Source organism: Scyliorhinus torazame, chromosome 8, assembly GCF_047496885.1.
Source record: "Scyliorhinus torazame isolate Kashiwa2021f chromosome 8, sScyTor2.1, whole genome shotgun sequence".
In the NCBI taxonomy this organism is placed as follows: domain Eukaryota; kingdom Metazoa; phylum Chordata; class Chondrichthyes; order Carcharhiniformes; family Scyliorhinidae; genus Scyliorhinus; species Scyliorhinus torazame.
In genome coordinates, this window is record NC_092714.1 from 125,271,546 (window position 1) to 125,297,733 (window position 26,188).

The 26,188-nt window shown below is 45.7% G+C and overlaps 1 protein-coding gene across 1 annotated transcript in view; it reads right to left on the reverse strand.

Annotated features, from left to right (window-relative positions):
• Positions 1–15,614: 15,614 nt before the first annotated feature.
• LOC140428096 (histone-binding protein RBBP7) overlaps positions 15,615–26,188 on the reverse strand; it is a 62,110-nt gene continuing 51,536 nt past the window's right edge. Inside the window, exons 11-12 of the mRNA XM_072514141.1 lie at positions 20,538–20,648; positions 15,615–19,921 (exon numbers count right to left, since the gene is read on the reverse strand). Coding sequence (XP_072370242.1) covers positions 19,853–19,921; positions 20,538–20,648 — 180 coding nt within the window. The 3' untranslated portion in view covers positions 15,615–19,852. The remainder of the gene's footprint in view (positions 19,922–20,537; positions 20,649–26,188) is intronic.

Here is a 26,188-nt window from a genome sequence, read left to right on the forward strand (position 1 = left end):
AGGGCGTCACCTTATATACGGCTCCCTGGTGGGCAGAGCCAGAGGCGGAGTCCCCCAGGGTTCCAAACCGGTCTTAAAGGGGCATCACCTATATGATGTTAAGGGTACAGTAACCATTCATCACATTCACCCCCTGTTTAAAAAAAACGCAAAGTACGTCGGGGGTGAAGTGGAATCACATGTCTATTCTTTTTGGTGACTTGATCGTCCTCGTCGACCTTCTCAGCTCGGGCGATGGTGCGGCGGACACAGACGTCTTTGGTGAGGGTACATCCATGAGTCCGGTGGTCGGAGCTTTGGTTCAGGTTGGGAGTGCAGGGGGAATAGCTGGGGCTGTAGCGGAGCCGGCGCCGGCGGGGAGTGTGGAGGGGGGGCGCGGTCGGTTTCTACCGACGGAGTAGGGGTCCGGGGGTAGGGGGGGGCATCAATGGGGGAACCAGCAGGTGCCAGGTCCCACAGGCAAACCGTGAGGGGGGGAGCGTCTGTAGTGGGGGAACCAACGGGTGCCAGATCCCGGAGGGAAACGGTGTCTTGCCTGCCGTTGGGATTCTCGACGTAGGCGTATCGGGGGTTCGCATGTACTAGTCGGACCCTAGGGGGTCCATTTTATGGCTTCTCGCGTGCCTCTGGAGAAGAACAGGTCCCAGAGTCGTCAGCCAAGGTGGAAGCGAGACCCCGGAGGTGGACTTCCTGGGGAAGACAAACAAGCGGTTGTGAGGGGTCTCGTTCGTGGCCGTGCAGAGGAGCGACCTAATGGAGTGGAGGGCATCGGGTAGGACCTCCTGCCAGCGAGTGGTTGGGAGACTTCTCGACCGTAGGGCCAGAAGGACAGCCTTCCAAACTGTCGGGCTCTCCCTCTCCACCTGCCCGTTTCACCGCGAGTTATAACTGGTCGTTCTGCTCGAGGCGATGCCTTTGCTGAGCAGATACTGACGCATGAACGATGTACCCCGGTCGCTGTGGATATAAGCGGGGAAACCAAACAGGGTGAAGATGCTGTGCAGTGCCTTAATCACGGTGGCTGAGGTTATGTCGGGGCAGGGAATGGCGAATGGGAAGTGGGAGAACTCGTCGATGACGGTTAGGAAGTAGATATTGCGGTTGGTGGACTGGAGGGGACCTTTGAAGTCCACGCTTAGTCGCTCAAAGGGCCCCGAGGCCTTTACAAGGCGAGCCTTGTCTGGCCGGTAGGAGTGCGGTTTCCACTCCGTGCAGATCTGGCAGGCCCTGGTCATGGCCTTGACCTCCTTGGTGGAGTAAGGTAGGTTGTGGGACTTGATACAGTGGGCGTGCTGGGTAGCCCCCGCGTGACAAAGGTCATTGTGGACAGCCCTCAGGCGATCCTCCTGCGCGTTGGCGCACGTGCCGCGGGGACAGGGCATCTGGGGGCTCGCTGAGCTCCCCAGGACGATACTTAATATCATACGTGTAGGTGGAGAGTTTGATCCTCCACCTCAAGATTTATCATTTTTAATTTTGCCCCGTTGTGCGTTGTCAAACATGGAGACTACCGACCATTGGTCGGTGACGAGGGTGAACCTCCTACCGGCTAGGTAGTGCCTCCAGTGCCGCACAGCCTCCACAATGGCTTGTGCCTCCTTTTCGACTGCAGAGTGCTGAATTCTCGGAGGCGGTGAGGGCCCGGGAGAAGAATGCTACTGGCCTGCCTGCCTGGTTGAGGGTAGCAGCCAGGGCGATGTCTGACGCATCGCTCTCTACCTGGAAAGGGATGGTTCCGTCCATCGCGTGCATAGCGGCCTTGATGATGTCGGCCTTGATGTGACTGAAGGCCGACCGGGCCTCAGCCGTAAGGGGAAATGTTGTGGTCTTTATGAGCGGGCGGGCTTTGTCCGCATATCTGGGGACCCACTGGGCGTGATAGGAGAAAAGCCCTAAGCACCATTTGAGGGCCTTGAAGCTACGGGGGAGGGGAGGTTCCTTAAGGGGGCGCATGCGGTCGGGGTCGGGACCTAGGATCCCGTGTTCCACGACGTAGCTGTGGATGGCTAGTCGGGTTGTGTGGAAAACGCATTTTTCCTTGGTGTAGGTCAGGTTGAGGGCCCGGGCGGTCTGGAGGAACCTTTCAAGGTTCGCGTCATGGTCCTGCTGATCATGGCCGCAGATGGTGACATTGTCCAAGTACGGGTAAGTAGTCCGCAGGCCGTACTGGTCCACCATTTGGTCCGTCGTCCTCTGGAAGACGGAGACCCCATTTGTGACGCCGAAAGGGACCCTGAGAAAGTGGAAGAGCCGGCCGGCTGCTTCGAAAGCAGTATGGAGTTGATCTTTCGGTCGGATAGGGAGCTAGTTGTAGGCGGATTTGAGGTTAACAGTGGAGAATACACGGTATTGAGCGATCCGATTGACCATCTCTGCTATCGGGGAAGGGGGTATGCATCGAGCTGCGTGAAGCGGTTTATGGTCTGGCTCTAGTTCATGACCATTCGTTTCTTTTCCCCGGACCGTACTACCACCACTTGCGCTCTCCAAGGGCTGTTGCTAGCCTCGATGACCCCCTCTGCCAGTAAACACTGGACCTCTGACTTGATAAAAGGCACATCTTGGGCACTGTACCGCCGGCTCCTGGTGACAGCGGGCTAACAGTCGGGGGTGAGGTTCGCAAATAGTGAGGGGGTGCAACTTTCAGTGTCGCAAGGCTGCATACCGTGAGAGGGGGCAAGGGTCCGCCGAACTTCAGGGTCAAGCTTCGGTGGCTGCATTGGAAATCCTGACCAAGCAGCAGGGGGGCGCAGAGGTGAGGGAGGATATAGAGCTTGAAACAAGTGTATTCGACGCCCTCGATCGCGAGATCTGCAATACAATACTCCTTGATTTGGACCGAGTGGGACCCGGAGGCGAGGGCTGTGGTTTGGGAAGTGGGATAGGTGTGCAAGGAGCAGCGTCTTACCGTTTCTGGGTGGATAAAGCTCTCTGTGCTTCCGGAGTTACAGAGGCAGGGCGTGTCGCGCCCGTTGACCTGGACCTGCATCATGGAATTCTGCAGGTGCTTTGGCCGCGATTGGTCGAGGGTGATCGCTCCCAGTTGCGGGTAGTCCGAGTCCTCAGCCGAGTCGGATTCACAAAATGGCCGCTGCCGTCGGTCGCACGTGTCGGGTCTAGAAGATGGCCGCCGCCAAGATGGCCACCTCCATGACTCACACGAGGCCGATGATGCGTCAGAAAGGGGTGTGCCCAGTCGGTGCGCAGCTGCGTTGTGGGGCCTGCAGGCCTGTGAGCTTGATTTTCGGGCTTGATGAGCTTTTTGTTTCTGGGCCTTAGGCCTGGCCAGGCAGACCCTCGCGAAATGCCCCTTCTTTCCACAGTCGCTGCAGATGGCGGAGCGGGCTGGGCAGCGTTGACGTGGATGATGGCCCTGCCCACAGAAATAGCACGGTGTGCCCCTGGTCTGGGCTGGTCGCCACGCGGCGCAGGCCCGTAGCGTAGCCGAGTCTGGTGAAGTCCGAGGGGGGCTCGCAGGGTCCACGGGATACATGCCTAAGTTGGGCGGGCCACTTGCAGTGAGGCGGCGAGCGTTACCGTGTCCTGAAGGTCTTTAGCTCAATTTTCGAGGAGTCGTTGCCTGATATAAGTGGAACGGATGCCGGACACGAATGCGTCTCGGATGTGCAGATCATGTGGATTCCCCCGTCACATCCTGATGGTTGCAGTTCCTGGCGAGCGCGGTGAGCTTTTCCACCTACTCGTCCAGCATTTCCCCTGAGCGCTGCCGGCAGGTAGAGAGCAGGTGCTGTGCATGTACCTCATTTATGGGTTTGACGAAACGCTTTTGCAGGATCTCGATTGCCTCGTCGTAAGTGGTCGACTTCTCAATCATGGCGGAGATTCTATGGCTCACCCGGGCGTGGAGTAGGCACAGCTTGCGAGGCCCTAGGACTGGAGTTTCCGAGGATTCCAGGTAGGCTTCGAAGCAGCGGAGCCAGTACTTAAAAATGTCTTTGGTCTCCGGTGTCCGTGCTTCCAGGTTGAGCTTTTCTGGCTTGAGACCGGCGTCCATTCTAACGTACTCTGCTTATTAAATTGTAGTACCCTCAATAACGACACGAGAGTGTGGAATGGTAAATGAAGGCTTTAATAAGCAGAGAACTAGCCTGCTGCCAAGACGTGTGCTTACAGGGCGTCACCTTATATACGGCTCCCTGGTGGGTGGAGCCGGAGGCGGAGTCCTCCAAACCCAGTTTTAAAGGCATCACCTACATGATGTTAAGGGTACAGTAACCATTCATCACACTATCAAGACCTCCTCTGTGCCCAGCAGTTCCAACCCTTCACGCTCTTCTTCCTCCACCTCAGGAAACTCTTAAGTCCTCCCGAAATTCCGACATACCTGAACCGCACCCCCCCCCCCACCACCCCCCCACCCTCATTCGGCCTCCTTGTTGGACGCTGAACCAAACTTACTTCTGATACCAAATCTTCTAGAGGTGGAGCATGGTCTGATAGGACTATTGCCACGTACTCGGCTTTCCTCACCCAGGCAGAGGAGACCTTCCCATCATTAAGTATAGTCGAGAACAGATTATTTTATGTGCTACGTAGAAAAAAGTTCCTTCCCCACAGGGTGCTTCAATGGATCTGCCCCCCTCTCCCCCCCCCCCCCCCCCCCCCCCCACCACACCCCCACCTCCTCCATAAATACCAACAGCACCTTTGCCACCCCTGAAGGGGCCAAAGACTTCAACTTCGACGAGTCCAGTTTTGGGTTTATGACACAGTTCAAGTTTCCTCAAAGAATCAACTGATGTGTGTCCAAGACTGGTAATGTGGCCAACAATCGCTTCATGAATGTTACATCATCTCAGTTTGGGGCGTCTGCATTCACCAACCCCACTAACGTACCTTCCACCGTCCCAGTGCTATAGCATACCTCCCTGATCCACCATGGCCCTTCCCGCAAGAAAGTGGACCCCTTAGTTAAATAAGATTGTGTGTATGCTGTGTTCCTGATTTACACACTTCAGTGCACTTGGAGATAAGGGGACATTAAGCAGGAAGTGAAGAAGCTCAGAGCCGAGAGAGTCTGCAACGTATTTTAGGTGGGTTTGATTATGGGGGAAGAAATAAATTGAGTGCTTTTATGAGACAGTGCCTGAATTGAAAGATCATTCTGCAGTAAAATAGCGAGGGTGGAGGGCAAACAGAGCTGGGAACAAGCAGGTACCTAGAATTGAGGAACAGAACTGAGCTCAGTCATATGGATGGAGAAAGTTCCCCATTCAGCAAGAGTATCTTGGTTTTTATTTTTTGAGCTAATAATGGACGATAAAGCTTGGTGTCAAGAAAGGATGGTGCACAAAATTCTGAATTAGTGGAAGTTTGTGAAACTTGGAGGCTTGTGAGAAAACAAGGGTGTGCTCATTACTGGGAGAGAGATGCCTTTTGTGGAGAGTGCAGTATACACCTGCCTCACCAACTATGGCAATTTTGATATCTCTCTCAGATAATAGCCACCAGAGCAGGGCACTTAGTATCTTCTTCAGATCACTAGTTCCATACTCACGTATTACTTGAATTAAGACTTTTCAGTTGGGTCTGTTGAGTTTAGAATAGGGCCACAGCAGTTAGTTATAATTTGCCCACAATACTTTTTAAAAAAATGTTTTTATGGAGGTTTTTTGTAATATACAGAACAAAGATGAGCGTGGACATATATTGTGAAAACAAAAGAAAAATAAATAGAATATATACACATTGGTTGTCTTCTGTTAATTACATTGGTTATCTTACGTTATTTACAATGGTTACAGCTTGTTTTTCATTTTCCAGTAGGCGTTTGGTTCTGGTTGAGCCCCCTGCTCCCTCTTATCCCCCCCCCCCTTTCTTCCTGACCCCTCTCCCCCTCCTTATTTCCCCCTCATTGTTATATCTCCCTTCCTTTAGTTTATTCGCTGTTGACTCCAAACAGGTCTTGGAACAACTGGGTGAATGGCTCCCATATTTTGTGGATGCCCTCTTCCGGCCCCTGGATGGCAAATTTAATTTTCTCCATTTGGAGAAATTCCGATAGGTCAGACAGCCAGTCTGCAGCTTTGGATGGTGCTGCTGATTGCAGCCGAGCGATTAGAGAAGTAAAGGCGAGGGCGTCGGTCCTCCTCTCCATGAAGAGATCTGGCTGTTCTGATACCCCGAAGACTACGACCAAATAAATCTTCAACGAAGCCAGTGGTTGTAACAACACTCCGGTCGTGGAACCAGCTGTGACAGTTCTTCGGGCTCACCGAAATGTCCGACAAGGCCCCCATCTGCAACAACCCCAGGTTCACCCCCATGAGAATGGACGCCACCTTCAAAAGGCGGAGACAGGATGGGACACGCTGACAATTAGGGATTTCTACACTGACAACGACTGGTAACGCTCAAGGAACTAATCGAGAGGTTCCAGCTGATGGGGAGGGTGCGAACTAAGATTCATGCAAGTCAAAAGCTTCTTACGCAGGGAAACATGGACATATCCATGACCACCATAACCATCACTGCTAGAGGACCTACTGGACGTGGACATCCTAGGGAAGGAGAATCGCGGTGACATGTGTGGGAGGCTACTGGGAAGGGAGGAAGAGGAAGAGGTTTGAAATAGGGAGGGGACTCTGGAGCGAAGCACAGCACAGGGTCAACTCCACCTCCACATGCGCAAGCCTAATGCAGCAAAAAGTGGTACACAGAGCCCACTTAACTAGAACCTGAATGAGCAGGTTCTTCCCGGAGGTGGAGGACAAATGCGAATGGTGCCAAGGAGGACTGGCCAACCACGCCCACATGTTTGGGTCTTGCCCCAGATTGGGTTTTGGGTAGCCTACTTCGAAGCAATGTCTATGGTGGTGGGGGTGAGGGTGGAGCCTTACCCAAAAGTGGCAGTCTTCGAGGTACCACAATACTTCTGAATCAGGAATAAGAGCATGAGTAAGGCAATTCAGCCCTTTAAGGCTGCTCTTCCATTCAAGAGTCATGGATGTTCCATCTCTCAGAATTTAACTTGCTTCTTTCTCTCAAGTAATAGAATTAACAATGTTTCCACCAATTTTTACATCACTCACCTTACTGAACCTCAAAGGAATTATTTGCTTGCAAAGTATTTGGATGTTGAGAGGTGATAACATGCAATATAAATGCAAATCTTTGTTATTTTCTCTCTTCAAGTTGTCTAAATTCTGGAAATCCTTTGTAACCCAGCTTCACTAACTGTCAGGGTTTTTGTGAAAGCATACAAAAAACAATTAATGAAATGTTCATGTTTTGCTCCCTTTGCTGAAGCTAGCAATGTTTTCAAGGCTACTCATTCAGACACACACCTGACCTTTGCTAGCTCCCAGAAAATCTTCGGCGGGTGCTGGCAGATCAGTTGTTTCTGGAGGCAAGTCTGTTTTCAAACCAAATTCATCCACATGCATTTCTCAACATGTGTCACTGGATATGGTGGAAGGTTCTCAAATTTAAGGTAAATAAATTCCAAGCTTAATTCACTAAATATCAGATCCCTGCAGTCAATTGAAGCTTTGACTTAAATAGTGAAAATTCCTCAATAGCAGAATGTAGACAGACTAAATTGAAATGTTGGTTGGGAAATTGTCAGATGAAGTGACAATAGGGAATATTTGAATCATAGAAATTTTGAAACACTGAAAGGCTATTCGTCCGTCATGTCCGTGCCAGCTCTCTGTAAGGGCAATGCATTTTGTACCATGGCACTGCCTTTTCCCCATAGCCCTGCAAATCTTTCTTCAGATATTGATCCAAGTCTCTTTTGAAGGCCGCAATTGAATCTGCTGTCACCACACTCTCAGGCAGTGTATTCCAAGAACTCACTGCATAAAGAATTTCTTCGTGCCACCATTACTATTTTTCCTAATCACTTTAAATAGATGTCTTCTGGTTCTCAATCCTTCCACCTGGGAGAAGTTTATCCAGACTCCTCATGTTTTGCAATCTCCTCTCTTCTCCAAAGACCCAACCTTTTTACATAACTGAAGTTCCACATCTCTGGAACCATTCTTGTGAAATCTTTCTGTACCCTCGCTAATGCCTTCACATCTTTCCTAAAACATGGTTCCCGGAACTGGACACAATACTCTACTTGAGGTTGAACCAGTGTTTTGAATTACGTGGCCGTATTTAAAAAGCCCACGATTTCATACGCTTTATGAACCATTCTATCAACCTGCCCGAAAAGAGATCCACGAACAGGATGGCAGAGGGCAGGGTTTTCAAAGTGCGGGTCGCAGACAGGTGTCAGAAGGGTTCCAGTGTTCCCAAAAGATCGGATTGCTTCTCGCTGCACCATCAACCATTAACAGCATTGAGATCAAGCATCACTCCAACCATAAGAGGCAACAGTGAGCAGGTCAGTGCGCCCTGCACTTACACTTGACGCCACGTGCCTAGTACATACGTGCTCTTTGCTCAAAAGTGCCCTGTACGTATGTGCTTTTTGCTCAAATTCACCTGGTGAGCTTCTTTCACTTTTGAGAAAGGCAAGAGGACTGTGGACATGGATCGTTTGTTACAAGAAAGAGATAGCCAGTGACATAAATAGGCATGGTACATACTTGCCAGGATCTCACATCAGAATCTGCTGGAGAGAGCTGCTCTGGAGAGTCCATGGCAGGACAGAGCAGTGCTCGTGTTAGCTCTATACAAAGTTCCAGGGCCTCTGGTGAACTGCCTACCAAGAAGAAAATTAGGTTGGGAGCAAAGCAATATAAAGATGATTTCCTGAGGTATGGTTTTGTTAATTGTGCCAATGCAAATCAGAATGGAAAGCCCATGTGAGTTATATGCAGAGAAGTACTTGAAAACCCTCAAAATTGCATAATCGCCTGAAGACATCGCACAGTGAAGTTGAGAGCAAATCTTTTTTTCAAAAGATTCAGCAAGAACTGAAATCATCAGCAGAAGTCCGTATCAGAAATTTAACATTGAATGCAAAGGACAATTAGCCTCTTCCATGGTAGTTTACCACATAGCTAAAGAGAAAATGCAACACACAGTTGCAGAGAGATGAATTATCCTTATAGCATTAGACATGGCTTGCATGGTCCTAGATGAGAAGTCAGCTGAAAAACTGAAATGCATAAGTGATAACATGGTGCTCACCGAATTTGTGATATTGCTGAGGGTATAGAATTACAGATTATTTCTCATTTCAAGTTAACACAGGAGTTTGTAATAAAACTAGATTGAAGTGCAGGCGTTTAAGAGTGTGGAACCTTGCTCGTTTACGTTAGCTTTGTTTGGCACAGCAAGTTCATTGAGGATTTGCTGCGCTCGTTGACATTCGCCAGGCTGCGAGCAGGGGGTTATCGCTTGAGGGGCAGAGCCTCACTCGCTCGCTCGATCGCTAAGGGAGCAATTTAGCATGGCCAATCCACCTAAACTGCACATCTTTGGACTGTGGGAGGAAACCGGAGCACCCAGAGGAAACCCACGTAGAAATGGGGAGAATGTGTAGACTCCGCACAGAGTCACCCAAGGCTGGAATTGAACTCGGGTCCCTGGCGCTGTGAAGCAGCAGTGCTAACCCGGGTCCCTGGAACTGTGAGACAGCAGTATTAACCCGGGTCCCTGGCACAATGAGAGAGCAGTGTTAATCCGGGTCCCTGGCACTGAGACAGCAGTGTTAACCTGGGTCCCTGGCACAGTGAGACAGCAGTGTTAACCCGGGTCCCTGGCACTGTGAGACAGCAGTGTTAACCCGGGTCCCTGGCACTGTGAGACAGCAGTGTTAACCCGGGTTTCTGGCACTGTGAGACAGCAGTGTTAACCCGGGTCACTGGCACTGTGAGGCAGCAGTGTTAACCCGGGTCCCTGGCACTATGGGACAGCAGTATTAACCAGGTCCCTGGCACCGTGAGACAGTAATGTTTACCCGGGTCCCTTTCACTGTGAGACGTCAGTGCTAACCCGGGTCCCTGGCACTGGGAGACAGCAGTGTTAACCCGGGTCCCTGGCACTGTGGGACAGCAGTGTTAACCCAGGCCTCTGGCACTGTGAGACAGCAGTGTTAACCCGGGCCTCTGGCACTGTGAGACAGCGTGCTAACCCGGGTCCCTGGCATTGTGAGGCAGCTGTGTTAACCCGGGTCACTGGCACTGTGAGGCAGCAGGTCGCAGGAGTATACCGGCAGGCAGGAAGGTGGTTTGAAGTGTGTCTACTTCAATGCCAGGAGCATCCGGAATAAGGTGGGTGAACTTGCAACATGGGTTGGTACCTGGGACTTTGATGTTGTGGCCATTTCGGAGACATGGATAGAGCAGGGACAGGAATGGTTGTTTCAGGTTCCGGGGTTTAGATGTTTCAGTAGGCTCAGGGAAGGTAGTAAAAGAGGGGGAAGTGTGGCATTGTTAGTCAAGGACAATATTACGGTGGCAGAAAGAACTTTGATGAGGACTCATCTACTGAGATAGTATGGGCTGAGGTTAGAAACAGGAAAGGAGAGCTCACCCTGTTGGGAGTTTTCTATAGGCCTCTGAAAAGTTCCAGAGATGTAGAGGAAAGGATTGCAAAGATTATTCTGGATAGGAGCGAAAGTAACAGGGTAGTTGTTATGGGGGAATTTTAACTTTCCAAATATTGACTGGAAACGCTATAGTTTGAGTACTTTAGATGGGCCAGTTTTTGTCCAATATGTGCAGGAGAGTTTCCTGACACAGTATGTAGATAGGCCAACAAGAGGCGGCCACATTGGATTTGGTACTGGGTAATGAACCAGGCCAGGTGTTAGATTTGGAGGTAGGTGAGCACTTTGGTGATAGTGACCACAATTCAGTTACGTTTACTTTAGCGATGGAAAGGGATAGGTATATACCGCAGGCCAAAACTTACAGCTGGGGGAGGCAATTATGATGCGATTAGGCAAGACTTAGGATGCATAGGATGGGGAAGGAAACTGCAGGGGATGGGCACAATTGAAATGTGGAGCTTGTTCAAGGAACAACGTGTCCTTGATAAGTATGTACCTGTCAGGCAGAGAGGAAGTGGTCGAACGAGGGAACCGTGGTTTACTAAAGTAGTTGAATCACTTGTCAAGAGGAAGGAGGTTTATGTAAAGATAAGACGTGAAGGTTCAGTTAGGGTGCTTGAGAGTTACAAGTTAGCCAGGAAGGACCTAAAGAGAGAGCTAAGAAGAGCCAGGAGGAGACGTGAGAAGTCTTTGGCAGGTAGGATCAAGGAAAACTCTAAAGCTTTCTATATCACCCCAGTCCAACGCCGGCATCTCCACATCATTTCTATAGGTATGTCAGGAATAAAAGAATGACGAGGATAAGAGTAGGGAAGTTGTGCGTTGGGTCCGAAGAGATAGGAGAGACGCTAAATGAGTATTTTTTGTCAGTGTTCACACAGGAAAAAGACAATGTTGTCGAGAATACTGAGACACAGCCTTCTAGACTAGATGGGATTGAGGTTCATAAGGAGGAGGTGTTAGCAATTCTGGAAAGTGTGAAAATAGATAAGTCCCCTGGGACGGATGGGATTTATCCTAGGATTCTCTGGGAAGCTAGGGAGGAGATTGCAGAGTCTTTGGCTTTGATCTTTATGTCGTCATTATCTACAGGAATAATGCCAGAAGACTGGAGGATAGCAAATGTTGTCCCCTTGTTCAAGAAAGGGAGTAACGACACCCCCGGTAACTATAGACCAGTGAGCCTTACTTCTGTTGTGGGCAAAGTCTTGGAAAGGATTATAAGAGATAGGATTTATAATCATCTAGAAAGGAATAATTTGATTAGGGATAGTCAACACGGTTTTGTGAAGGGTAGGTCGTACCTCACAAACCTTATTGAGTTGTTTGAGAAGGTGACCAAACAGGTGGACGAGGGTAAAGCAGTTGATGTGGTGTATATAGATTTCAGTGAAGTGTTTGACAAGGTTCCCCACGGTAGGCTATTGCAGAAAATATGGAGGCATGGGATTGAGGGTGCTTTTGTGGTTTGGATCAGAAATTGGCTAGCTGTAAGAAGACAGAGGGTGGTGGTTGATGGGAAATGTTCAGCCTGGAGTTCAGTTACTAGTGGTGTACCACAAGGGTCTGTTTTGGGGTCACTGCTGTTTGTCATTTTTATAAATGACCTGGAGGAGGGTGTAGAAGGATGGGTGAGTAAATTTGCAGATGACACTAAAGTCAGTGGAGTTGTGGATGTTGCAGGTTACAGAGGGATATAGATAAGCTGCAGAGCTGGGCTGAGAGGTGGCAAATGGAGTTTAATGCAGAAAAGTGTGAGGTGATTCATTTTGGAAGGAGTAACAGGAAAAAAAGAGTACTGGGCGAATGGTAAGATTCTTGGTAGTGTGGATGAGCAGAGAGATCTCGGTGTCCATGTACATAGATCCCTGAAAGTTGCCACCCAGTTAGATAGGGTGTTAAGAAGGTGTACGGTGTGTTAGCTTTTATTGGTAGAGGGATTGAGTTTCAGAGCCATGAGGTCATGTTGCAGCTGTACAAAACTCTGGTGCGGCTGCATTTGGAGTATTGCGTGCAGTTCTGGTCACCGCATTATAGGAAGGATGTGGAAGCATTGGAAAGCGTGCAGAGGAGATTTACCAGGATGCTGCCTAGTATGGAGGAAAGATCTTATGATGAAAGGCTGAGGGACTTGAGGCTGTTTTCGTCAGAGAGACGGTCAAGAGGTGACTTAATAGAGGCATACAAGATGATCAGAGGATTAGATAGGGTGGACAGTGAGAGCATTTTTCCTCGGATGGTGATGGCTAGCACGAGGGGACATAGCTTTAAATTGAGGGGAGATAGATATAGGACAGATGTCAGAGGTAGGTTCTTTATTCAGAGAGTAGTAAGGGCGTGGAATGTCCTGCCTGCAACAGTAGTGGATTCGCTAACATTAAGGGCATTTAAATGGTCATTGGATAAACATATGGATGATAATTGAAGAGTGTAGATCTTATGATGAAAGGCTGAGGGACTTGAGGCTGTTTTCGTTAGAGAGACGGTCAAGAGGTGACTTAATAGAGGCATACAAGATGATCAGAGGATTGGTTAGGGTGGACAGTGAGAGCCTTTTTCCTCGGACGGTGATGTCTAGCACGAGGGGACATAGCTTTAAGTTGAGGGAGATAAATATGACAGATGTCAGAGGTAGGTTCTTCACTCAGTGAGTAGTAAGGGCGTGGAATGCCCTGCCTGCAACAGTAGTGGACTCGCAAACACTATGGGCATTCAAATGGTCATTGGCTAGACATATGGACGATAAAGGAATAGTCGGTGGGCTTTAGATTGGTTTCACAGGTCGGCGCAACATCGAGGGCCGAAGGGCCTGTACTGCGCTGTAATGTTCTATGTACCAACTAGATCTTTGAAGTGTTGAAGTTACGTGGTTGGAAAGTGAAGGCTTGCGTGTTCATTGTGGAGGAATCATAAGTGATGGGGCAGCGAACATGACTGAAAAACTGTGGAGTTATAATAAGGATTAAGGAGGCAGCTGGTTAGGACTTGTTTGGAATCATTGTTTTATTCACCACGCAGCATTGGCATTAATAATAATAATCTTTATTGTCACAAGTAGGCTTACATTAACACTGCAATGAAGTTACTGTGAAAAGCCCCTAGTTGCCACACTCTGGCACCTGTTCGGGTACACTGAAGAATTCAGAATGTCCAATTCACCTAACAGCATGTCTTTCGGGACATGTGGGAGGAAACCGGAGCACCCGGAGGAAACCCATGCAGATGCAGGGAGAACGTGCAGACTCCGCAGTGACCAAAACTGGGAATCAAACCTGGGACCCTGGTGCTGTGAAGCAACAGTGCTAGCCACTGTGCTACAGTGCTGTCCATTAAGAGGAATTCCAACCGATCCTGAAGTGGTGTTGAAAGGAATTGTGCAAGTCATGAATTTTATTAAATGCAGTGCACTCAATACCAGGCTTTTTGAGGCTCTGTGTACTGATATGAGGGCTGAGCACACCATTTATTGTTTCACACAGATGTACTTTGGCTGTCGAGGGATCGAATACCTGGCAGAGTTTATGAATTGAGATACAAAATTCACGCTTTCCTCCTTGAGAAATTGTCTCTGCTGGCTGATTTGTTTGGTGATGAAAGTTGGATGGTAACTCTGTCTTACCGTGCAGCCAGCTTTTCAATTCGGAATGAGTTGAACCTAATAATAATTGCAGTAATAATCAAGGCCTAGTTTTAAGGCCAATTAAATTGGATATCTTAAATTAAAATTGGGCACTTAAAAAAGTTTGCAGTATAGTCAAATCCTGGGTGTTTCTTGTATGTATAGTGGGTAATTTATGGGTTAACTATTTAATAAAGTGTGTTGCATTATATCCGTGTCCTACTTTGTTCTACTCAAAAATAAAGACACCTGGGTAAACTTTAATTAAAGAGCTAGTTGCGTGTCCGAATTGGACAGATACAACATAATAATCTTTATTATTGTCACAAGTAGGCTTACATTAACACTGCAATGAAGTTACTATGAAAACCTCCTAATCACCACTCCAGCACCTGCTCAGGTACACTGAGGGAGAATTCAGAATGTCCAATTCACCTAACAGGGCAGACTCCATGCAGACAGTGACCCAAGCCAGGAATCAAACCTGGGAACCTGGCGCTGTGAAGCAACAGTGCTAACCACTTTGCTACCCAAATAGCAAGGAAAGGATGATGATTGCTTTTGGCACTTGGAGAAAGATGTTTTCCAAAAGTCATTGAAAATTTGGCAAGTGCGATTACAAAACTAAAACTATTACATTTTCCCCACACAGCTCCGGCATGTTGAAGAAAACAGTGTTAGTCAGGGCACTGTCAATAGACTGACTAGCCTTATTCAATCACATCTGGCTGCACTGATCAACAATTTTTGTTCTTACTTTCCAGATAAATTTCAGATTTTGAATGAAAACAGGTGGGTGAAAAATCCCTTTGAGTTTATGACCCCAGTCAGTTATTAACTTAATCTCCAAATGAGGAGACTGAGCTGCTGTACCTGACCTGTGACAGCACATTAAAAACATGCCACATGTCCTTGAGGTTGTCAGTTTTCTGGAGTAGCACCTCCCAGGAATGTCTAGTCATGAGTAAACCAAGAATTTTATTGCTATTACCCTTCACAACATCCTAGATGTGAGGTTGGATTTTCCATTCTCAAAAAAATGAAGACTGCACAAAGGAACTGGGTGAACTCTGAACCTGATATGTGCATTGCCCTCTCGACCTGTGAACCTGATTGAATGAGATCATGAGGACCAAGCAGGTTCACCCGTCACATTACATGTAAGCAAACATCAGACAACTGGCAAAAGTGGGTCCAGGGAAAAAGTATAAAAAACACTGCCATAGATCATAATTCTTTCTCAAGAGCATATATTGGCTTTGGAGTGAATGGTGTGTAGATTTACTGGAATAATACCGGACGACAAAACAACTATGAGGAGGGATTAAACAATATAAGAATTTAGAAGATTATGGAATAGTTTGATTGACATTTAAGATTCTGTTAGACAGGGTAAAAGGGAACTACTGCAAGCCCTGTTCCCTTCCCTACTGTCCATAATTAGGAAACCTTTGAGAAGACGATGTGTGCGCATGTTTTAACACAAGAATGCATGGACAATTTAAACAACCAGCAGCAAGATTTCATGGGTTTAAATAAATAGGATTGTTTATTCACACGGCTCCCCCAAAATCTGACACTACGGCACACTCAGTCTCACACAAACACTCAAGGAAAGTAAGAGAATAGTGCACTTTTACAGGTTATAAACAGAATTCATGTGGTTGTCCTGGTTTGGAAAACATGCATTGCAGGCATGATGGTAAAGTCATCTTCACTCCTAAAGTGCAGTTTCGGCAACTTCAGCAGCTGGAGGCATATATGCCTCAGTGGTTTTCAAGACTCTCTTGAAGAGATGGATTTTATCAAGTTGCAAAGGTGGTCTCATTACCAGATGGTTAATATGCTCTATTTGTGGACCTGAAAAGGAACCAGCATGGAGACCATATGATGTTAAGTGTCTGGTTCTGAAGGCATAGATACTATTGCCCTTTCTGCAGTGCCTTCTGTAGACAGCAATTAAGATTAAAAAAGGATATCATGGCTACGCTGCCATATGGTTTCTCACAGTTCCTTTTTCCAGTTAGTCTTTGGCTGACTGGCGACAACTTGATTTATGGTTGAAAATATTCATCCTGGGGAGGGATGGGGAGTCAATCGCTGTTTTTGTTTTGCAAAGACCCATTCAATTCAGGAATGTCTTTTGGATGGTCTCAGGATATGGGTAGCTGACACTTATTAGTCTTGACTGTATCCTTTTGTACTTGTGAGGCGATGTGAGTTTGTGAATTCACATTTCAGGTCAGATGACCTTCACATTTATCGTTTGCAGCACATATTATCCATTTTAACATTCATGCATTTTCTATGCCTTTACTGGGCATGACAATATTAAGGGGAACAGGTAGGGTAGATTGGGAGAAACATCCCCAAAAAAATTCCACTAATTGAGGAGTCTAGGAAGAGGAGGGCATAATCAAAAAAATTAAGAGTCAGATCTCTGGGGTGAAATTGGGAAAACCATCTCCATGAAAAAGTTGTAAAAGTTTGGATGTCTCTTCTGCAAATGGCGATTGAGGTTAGATTAATTGTTCATTTTAAAACTCATTTTTAGTAGTCAAATGTAGAGACACGCAGAGGAAAATGTATGGAGGTATGTTGCAGAGCAGCCAGGATGTCATTCATTGGGCAGAACAAGCTCATGGGGTTCAAAACTGTTATCGCTATTCCATTCCAATTGAATTGGGAGTATGTCACATCGTCTGAATCTAGCAGAAATTTGCTAATTTGCCAACTGTAAGAATGCCACGTGCTTTAAGAGTATATTTCAGACCTTTTAGTAGAATGCTGATGTGTTTTATAACGCAAGATGGTATCTACTAATGATTCTGCACAAGTTGATCTGCCCTACGGAGTTCCCAGGTCCTCAGGCCATTGATCACACTTCTCCTCAACTAACATAAACCAAACCTTGGTAAACCAAAGACAGTATCACCATACCAATTCACAATGCTGACTGCAGCAGACATCGTTTCTGCATTAAAATTGTTGTAAGAAATTGTCATTTTCTGTTGCTTCCCTGAATGTTGCATCAACACAACTGTGCTGTTATGTAAAAATGGATACAATCACGAGGGCAAAAAGGCCTTGAGAAATGGAATATAATTCAGGGTAAACCACCGGTTTTGATCCAAGGTAGCTCAGACAGAAGGGTTGCAATGCTGCTATAGATTCTCCAACCAAAATGTGAGTGCAGCTTTGGTGAATTGGGCCTAGTTATCATAAACCAGTGACCCTCCCCCAATCCAATCAAATAGACCTACCAAATACCTCAAAGTTTTGGTATATTTGTGGCCCTGATAACCATGACTTAGGAGTGATTGTGATATCTCAGTTGAATCAGAGATTAAAAGCACAGTTGTGATATCTCTAGAAACAGGCAGGCATTGGCACACAAAAGCTAAAAACAAATGTGTGTAGATGACCAAATTTATCTAGTCGATCTCATAAATGGCAATGCTGAAATTAAGGATAGTTGGGAGCATTTTAGTATGCCAACTTATTCACAAGTAACTAATAAGCAGTTTGCTCAATTTTTCCTGAACTGGAGTTTCTGGATATGAGTCACATGGATGTTCTATTAAATATTAACCTCAAATACAGAAATAGAAGACAAATCCTGATAAATGTTCCTTCCTTCAATATAAATCAGGTAGATAAGTTACTTAAAGGGCAGCACGCTGGCAGTGTTTAGCACTGTTGCCTCACGGCACCGAGGTCCCAGGTTCGATCCCAGCTCTGGGTCACTGTCCGTGTGGAGTTTGAACATTCTCCCCGTGTTTGTGTGGGTTTCACCCCCACAACCCAAAGATGTGCAGCGGAGATGGATTGGCCGTGCTAAATTGTCCCTTAATTGGAAAAAATGAATTGGGTACTCTAAATTTATAAAAAAAAGATAGTATGTTCATGCAGACTTGAGAATGTTATTGACTTTGTGGCTGCAGCCTGTCTGAATACCCTGCATCTGATTTTCTAGGGACATCGTCAACACAGAGACATAAACCCTAATGTGTACAAGACAGGGGTTAATATTGTCCAGCCTTGTGGTAGCTCAAAAATCGTACCTGCTTACTTAGCACTGCACTTATGCTGGCTTCCAACTTATATTGCCATGGATCAGTCACTAGAGACCGATGAAATACAGTGTCTATCCTCAAAATCTGAAAATCCATTTTGCTTTGGTGTGCAGAGAGGATAGTTCAATTAGTTTCTCTTTCCTTTCTGCCCCACCTCCAGCAACCCATTAAATCTAGTGACTGTTTTTGTGCTATACAATCTGCAATAATGTACTTCTTTGAGTTTCGAAAAAAAGGTGACCTCATTGAAAGCTGCAAGACTTTGAAGTGGCTTGATGGGCAAAGTAAAACACAGGAGGTACAGTCTCAGAAGGGGATAATCATTTGGGACTTAGAGGAGGAGAAAATCCTTCACTCAAAGATTGTGAATCATTGGATTTCTCTACTCCAGAAGGGTTGTGGATACTGCATCATCATACATACTTAAGGTTGAGACAGACTGAATTTTGGTCTCAGTAAATTAAGAGATATGGGAAGCCAACAAGTACATGGGGCTTTTGAGACAGAAGATCTGCCACAAGCATATTGAATGGCTGAGCTAGTTTGAAGAGTTGGAAGATCTACCCTGAGAAAAGGTGCCGACTCCATTTGTACTTTAGAACAGAATAGAGGGAGAAACTGCAAACTTCAGTGTAGTACTTGTTAATTTATACTTGTATATGTAACCATAAACTTCCGTTACAGCAGATTAACAAAATCACTGTAAATTAACTTCTGGTATGCATATTGTTGATCAGTTTGCCTTTCGCGTGAACCTGTTAAAAAGCACAGCTAAATTTTAAAAATTATTACAAAAGGTTTATTGTGTTTACATATCCCTGCTCTACAATATGCATAGAATGCAGTTTTTAAAAACAAAGGAAAATACAGAAGCAAATGTCTAGAGGAATTCTCAAGTGCGTCCATATATCAGAGCTTCAAGGAGTGTAAGAAACCTATGTCACATATAAGGAAGTTAGCTCTCAGCTCTTGAAGACTGGAGCAGCATTTCTTCACCATATGCTGGATTATACTATAAAATGTAAATATTTTGTCCTCATTATATGAAATGCTTGCTGCACAGTTATTCCAAAATTGTAGGCATGGTTGCTATGCACTTGCACTTGCAGATAATCAATGGTGCTTCGAGTGACCACGATGTGCATGTGTGTTGTGGGAGGGAGTTATGGTTAGGCAGAAGTGAAGAAAAGAATTTCAAGTGTTGAAACATGCACTTTGGATAACAACAGCTCTTCTGTCCAAGAGTTTAAAGACAACATTGCTTTGCAGAGATATTAACAACTTTAACTCTCTTCCATTAGAACCAAATGACATGCATACTCTGAATTAATACCCCTGCTGCCAATCACATTTCAGGGCCAGGCTGTATATTATCTATTGTCGCAACACAAAAGTATACACAATTTGTGCTTAAGCAGCTATCCATAAACCTTTATACATACTAAGGAATACAATTACATACTACTGTATAAATCAGGCATTGCATTCTTAAAACACTTCCAAATTTCAGTACAGCACTCACTGCAAACTAACAGGAGTTGCACATCAAAATTTGCACAAGTGCTTTTTATATACAAGCCTCAGCACTTTAGTGGGAAAAGATTGCTTGGAAAACAGTTGTATTAGGATTATCAGTCTAAATCAATTTAGACCCCTTTTGAAATGGTGTTAAAATGGGGCTTATTATGATCCTTGGCTCTCAAGTTCAGAGGCAGGTGTATCTGGTTCTTCATCGTTGTAAATATTCTCAGCCTGAAAGAAAAAAATCTCAATCAAGCCATGACATATATTTAGAAATTATGTAATGAGCCATAATATACAGACCATACATCGAGGAATATGTTAAAGTTTAAATATTATTGCCGCCAATAAGGCAACATGCAAGTAATTGAACATTTAAGCAGAGTGACTAAGACAATCATTATCATAGAATTTACAGTGCAGGAGGCCATTTGGCACATCGAGTCTGCACTGGTTCTTGGAAAGAGCACCCTACCCAAGGTCAACACCTCCACCCTATCCCCATAACCCAGTAACCCCACCCAACACTAAGGGCAATTTTGGACACCAAGGACAATTTATCATGGCCAATCCACCTAACCTGCACATCTTTGGACTGTGGGAGGAAACCGGAGCACCCGGAGGAAACCCACGCACACACAGGGAGGATGTGCAGACTCCGCACAGACAGTGACCCAAGCCGGAATCGAACCTGGGACCCTGGAGCTGTGAAGCAATTGTGCTATCCACAATGCTACCGTGCTGCCACTGGATGTTTCTGAACTTACTCTTTTCCACTATATTATAATTTCTTCTGGACCAAAGTTCTTGGATAACGTGCAGGTGATCCAGAAAGACTAACACTCACCATCTGCCAAACTTGCATTATGTTGTCTTCTGATACAGAACAGATTACCCATGGTTCGTTTGGATTCCAGGAGAAATCAGAAATCTTTGCTGTGTGTCCTCCATGAATAAACTACCAGAGAAAACAAGATTTTTAGAATGGCATAAAGGTATACATATAGAACAGCATTTTTTGGATTGAAACAAATATCATGCACATAAACCTAGTTAGAACATCCCACCATTCCTTTTCACTTCTGCATTTAGGCCAACATTCCAGTGCTACCTTAATAAAGAAAGATTCTACCCTTTGGATAAATTGTTAGTAGTTCAGGTACATGTTAAAGGTCCTGTGGCACGGTTTGAAGAGGAGCATGGCATTCTCCCAGTGCTGTTGTCAAAATTTCTCGGGAAACCAATACCTTGATAAATGACTGTTCAATCTTCACACAACAGCCTATGATATCCTGCCATATGTCATCCATATTATCGGAAAGATATTAATTGCCAGGCAAAAGGCACAGTGAAGATACATTTGAATTATACCAAGAAGAAATTATAATATAGTGGAAAAGAGTAAGTTCAGAAACATTTTCAAAGCTAATAAAGAGACAAAGATTGATTCCAATGGTTGGCATATTAATAATGAGGCAAAGTCTCTGAATTTACAGATGAAGACAAAGTTAGAATAATTTATTTTCTTTAGAAGGTTATTGAAACACATTGGCTATTAGGTTAAGACAAAAAGGAATTGGTAAATATTTTAAAATAAACGACATGAAAGGAGAAGTAAGGGGGAAGAGAGAGGAAGAGGGTAGGAAGTTAAATTATACAGCTAGCACAAACATAGGTATGAGTGGTCTCCTGCAGTGCTTAAATGTCTTTGATGAAACACATACAATCTTGCTCTACCAATCTATAACATATTGAAACATTAATAACGGAAACTGTATCCGTGTGGAGTTTGCACATTCTCCCCGCCTGTGTGGGTCTCACCCCACAACCCAAAGATGTGCAGGGTAGGTGGGTTGGCAATGTTAAATTGCCCCCTAATTGGAAAATAAATAATTGGGTACTCTAAATTTAATAAATAAATAAAAATAACAGACTTTAATAAACAAATAAAAGTAATGGACACTGAACTTGGGCAGCCCAAACTGTATAGATATATAAATACTAAAAGTGACAAAGGGAAGGTGCAGGCAATTGGGGAGCAAAAGGAGATCTTTTTATCTTTAGAGGCCATGGTGGAGGTATGTATATACGTATTATCCACCTGGACATAGGTATATAGGGTATACATTCAAAGTTTGGAGATGGGAATGGTATGAAACTTGGAAATGCAATAAACATTGAGGAGAATAGTAGCAGGCTTCAGGGAACAGTTGATGGAATAGGAAGACATGGTAGATTAAATTTAACAGAAGTATAAAATGACTAATTTTGGTAGGCTAAACTAAATAGTATAATTTAAAGCAGGCCAAGTTGAAAGGTATGTTATAAAGTCATTTTGGATCCTTGTCTTTATAAACAGACAGAAAGGGTGTGAAAGCAAGAATGTGAAACTTTATAAAACAAATATTAGGCTCTGGTTGGAGTATTGTGGCCAATTCTAGGCACCACATTTTACAGAGGATGTCAAGGCCTTAGCAAGGATACAGAGGAGATTTATTAGAATATCAAAATTGAAGACTTCAATTATGAAAGACTGCGGTTGTACTTATAGCAGAGAAAGTGAAAGGCTTTTGAGACAGAAAATTTAAAAGGGGAAACTCTATTGCCAGTGGGTGGGTAACTCAGATTTAATGTAATTGTCAAAAGAGCCAAAGACAACTTGAGGTAAACTTTTTTTACCCTGCTAGTTTATGATAATCTAGAACTACCTTTAGTAACTTTCAAATGAGTCTGATATGAAAATGATATGAAAATGCCAGTTTTCTGGTCCACAGGGGAAGAGTTGTGAAATGGGACTAATTGGACAGCTCTACCAAAGAGCTGGTACAGGTCCATTGTGTTGCATTATTCTTGGATTCTAGCAAGTACTGACATAACAATTTAGTGGTCAAATCAGTTTATAACATGCTTCAAAATGGACAAAAGTAGGAAATAAAAAACTTTTAACATCTGAGGGAGTTTGGCGAGGAAGGAGCCAGGTGCTCCTTTCATTTCCTACATTTCTTCAAAGAGCGTGAGGGGAGCCGGGAGTTTAGAGTCATAGATGTTTACAGCATGGAAACAGGCCCTTTGGCCCAGCTTGTCCATGCCGCCCAGTTTCTATCACAAAGCTAGTCCCACTTGCCCGCATTTGACCCATATCACTCTGTACCCACCCTGCCCATCTAACTGTCTAACTGCTTTTTAAAGGAAAAAATTGTAACCGCCTCTAGCACTGCCTCTGGTAGCCTGTTCCAGATGCTCACCACCCCCTGCGTGAAGTACTTTCCCCTCTGGTCTCTTTTGTATCTCTCCCCTTAAACCTATCACCTCTAGTTCTAGATCCCTGTATCTTTGTGAAAAGATGTTGACTATCTACCTTATCTATGCCCCTCATTATTTTATAAACCTACAAAGAGTGCAGCTGACTGGGAGCAGAGTCGGAGGGCGGAGTTCCAGCTGCTTCACAGGGCAGAATCTCAACTACATTCTGTAAGGTAAGAGTTGTTTTTTTAGGGGGCAGCAAGCTATATTCGTATCATTCAGCACAATCACCAATTTTAGAGGGTTCACTTGAGAGAGTAGCATCAGGAAATATATTTTTTTAAGGGCCTAACAGGTGTTCGTTAATCTTTTTTCCCCCCTTTTAAATCTCTTTGGGAATTCAGATCAGAGGGGATGGAAGCTAAGGCAGTTGCAGGCTCCTCCTGTAGGATGGGGAGGTAAGGGGACTAGCGTCCCCACTGACTACACCTGCGGCAAATGCACCCAACTCCAACTCCTTGGAGACCGCGTTAGGGAGCTGGAGCTGGATGAACTTCGGATCATCCAGGAGGCAGAGGGGGTGATAGAGAGGAGTTACAGGGAGGGAGCCACACCCAAGTGGCAGGACAAGAGTTAGGGAAAGGAAAGGGAACAGACTGACAGTGCAGGCATCCCCTGTGGCCGATCCCCTTCAAAACAAGTATACCGTTTTGGATGCTGTTGGCAGGGGGGGGGGGGGGGGGGGGGCTACCGGGGGAAGGCCATAGCAGCCAGGTCTCTGGCACTGAGCCTGGCTGGTGCAGGAGGGAAGGCTTCAGATATGTAGATCATTGGGATACCTTCTGGGGAAGGTGGAACCTGTACATGAAGGACGGGTTGCACCTAAACTGGAGGGGCACCAATACCCTGGGCGGAAGGTTTGCTAGAGCTCTTCGGGAGGGTTTAAACTAGTTTGGCAGGGGGAAGGGAACTAAAGCTACGGGTCAGAGGATAGGGTAGCTGTTGAACAGGCAGAAATAGTATGCAGCGAGTCTGACAGGAAGGATAGACAGTTGATAGGGCATAGCTGCACTCAGTGGGATGGGTTAAAGTGTGTCTGTTTAAATGCAAGGAGTGTTAGGAATAAGGGAGATATACTTTGAGCATGGATCAGTACTTGGAACTACGATGTTGTGACCATTACAGAGACATGGAGTTCAAAGGGGCAGGAATGGTTGTTTGATGTTCCGGGGTTTAGGTGTTTCAAGAAGAATAGGGAGAGAGGTAAAAGAGGAGGGGGAGTGGCACTGTTAATTAGAGAGTGCATTGCAGCTGCAGAAAAGGAGGTAGTCGAGGAGGGTTTGTCTACTGAGTCGGTATAGGTGGAAGTCAGAAACAAGAAAGGAGCAGACACTTTATTGGGAGTTTTCTATAGACACCCCAATAGCAGCACAGAGATGGAGGAACAGATTGGCCAGCAGATCTTGGAAAGGTGCAGAAGTACCAGAGTTGTTGTCATGGGTGACTTCAACTTCTCTAATATTGACTGGAACCTCCCTAGTGCAAATGGTTTGTATGGAGCAGATTTTGTCAGGTGTGTCCAGGAAGGATTTCTGACTAAATATGTAGATAGACCGACTAAGGGGGAGGCCACATTGGATTTGGTGCTTGGCAACGTACCAGGCCAGGTATCAGATGTCTCGGTGGGAGAGCATTTTGGCGACAGTGACCACAACTTCTTCACCTTTACCATAGTCATGGCGAGGGATAGGAACAGACAGTACGGGAAGGTATTTAATTGGGGGGGAGGGGAAATTATACTGCTATTAGACAGGAGCTGAGGAGCATAAATTGGGAACAGATGTTCTCAGGGAAATGCACAACAGCAATATGGGGTTTGTTTAAGGAGCACTTGCTGCGGGTGCTGGATAGTCTTGTCCCACTGAGACAAGGAAGGAATGGTAAGATGAAGGAGCCTTGGATGACAAGAGAAGTGGAGCTTCCAGTCAAGAGGAAGAAGGAAGCTTAGGTAAGATTGAGGAAGCAAGGATCTGGCACGGCTCTAGAGGGTTACAAGGTAGCCAGGAAGGAACTCAAAAATTGACTTAGGAGAGCTAGAAGGGGGCATGAAAAAACCCTGGCGGGAAGGATTAGGGACAATCCCCAAGACGTTCTACACTTATGTGAGAAATAAGAGGATGACCAGAGTGAGAGTGGGGCCGATCAGGGATAGTGGAGGGAACTTGTGCCTAGAGTCTGAGGAGGTAGGGGAGGCCCGAAATGATTATTTTGCTACAGAATACACTAGAGAGAGGGACCATGTTGCTTGTGAGAACTGCGTGAACCAGGTTAATAGGCTCAAAGAGGTTGATATTAAGAAGGAGGATGTGCTGGAAAGCATCAGGATAGATAAGTCCCCTGGACCAGACGGGATATACCCAAGGTTATTATGGGAAGCAAGGGAGGAGATTGCTGCACTGTTGCTGATGTTCTTTGCGTTCTCACTCTCTACTGGAGTAGTACCGGATGATTGGAGGGAGGCGAATGTTGTTCCCCTGTTCAAGAAAGGGAATAGGGAAATCCCTGGGAATTACAGACCAGTCAGTCTTGGGTCTATGGTGAGCAAAATACTGGAAAGGATTCTGAGAGATAGGATTTGTGATTATTTAGAGAAACATATTTTGATTGAAGATAGTCAGCATGGCTTTGTGAGGTGCAGGTCATGCCTCACAAGCCTCATTGAATTCTTTGAGGATATGACGAGACACATTGATGAAGGTCGGGCAGTGGCTGTGATGTATATGAATTTCAGTAAGGCATTAGATAAGGTTCCCCATGGTAGGCTCATTCAGAAAGTCAGGAGGCATGGGTACAGGGAAATTTGGTTGTCTGAATACAGAATTGGGTGGCCGAAAGAAGACAGCGAGTAGTAGTGGATGGAAAGTATTCTGCCTGGAGGTCGGTGACCAGTGGTGTCCCGCAGGGAACTGTCTGGGACCTCTGCTCTTTGTGGTTTTTATAAATGACTTGGATGAGGAAGTGGAAGGATGGGTTAGTAAGTTTGCCGATGACACAAAGGTTAGTGGAGTTGTAGATAGTGTCGAGGGCTGTTGCAGGCTACAACAGGACATTGACAGGATGCAGAGCTGGCCGGAGAAGTGGCAGATGGAGTTCAACCTAGATAAATGTGAAGTGATTCATTTTGGAAGGTCGAATTTAAATGCTGAATACATGGTTAAAGACAGGATTCTTGGAAGTGTGGAGGAACAGAGGGAT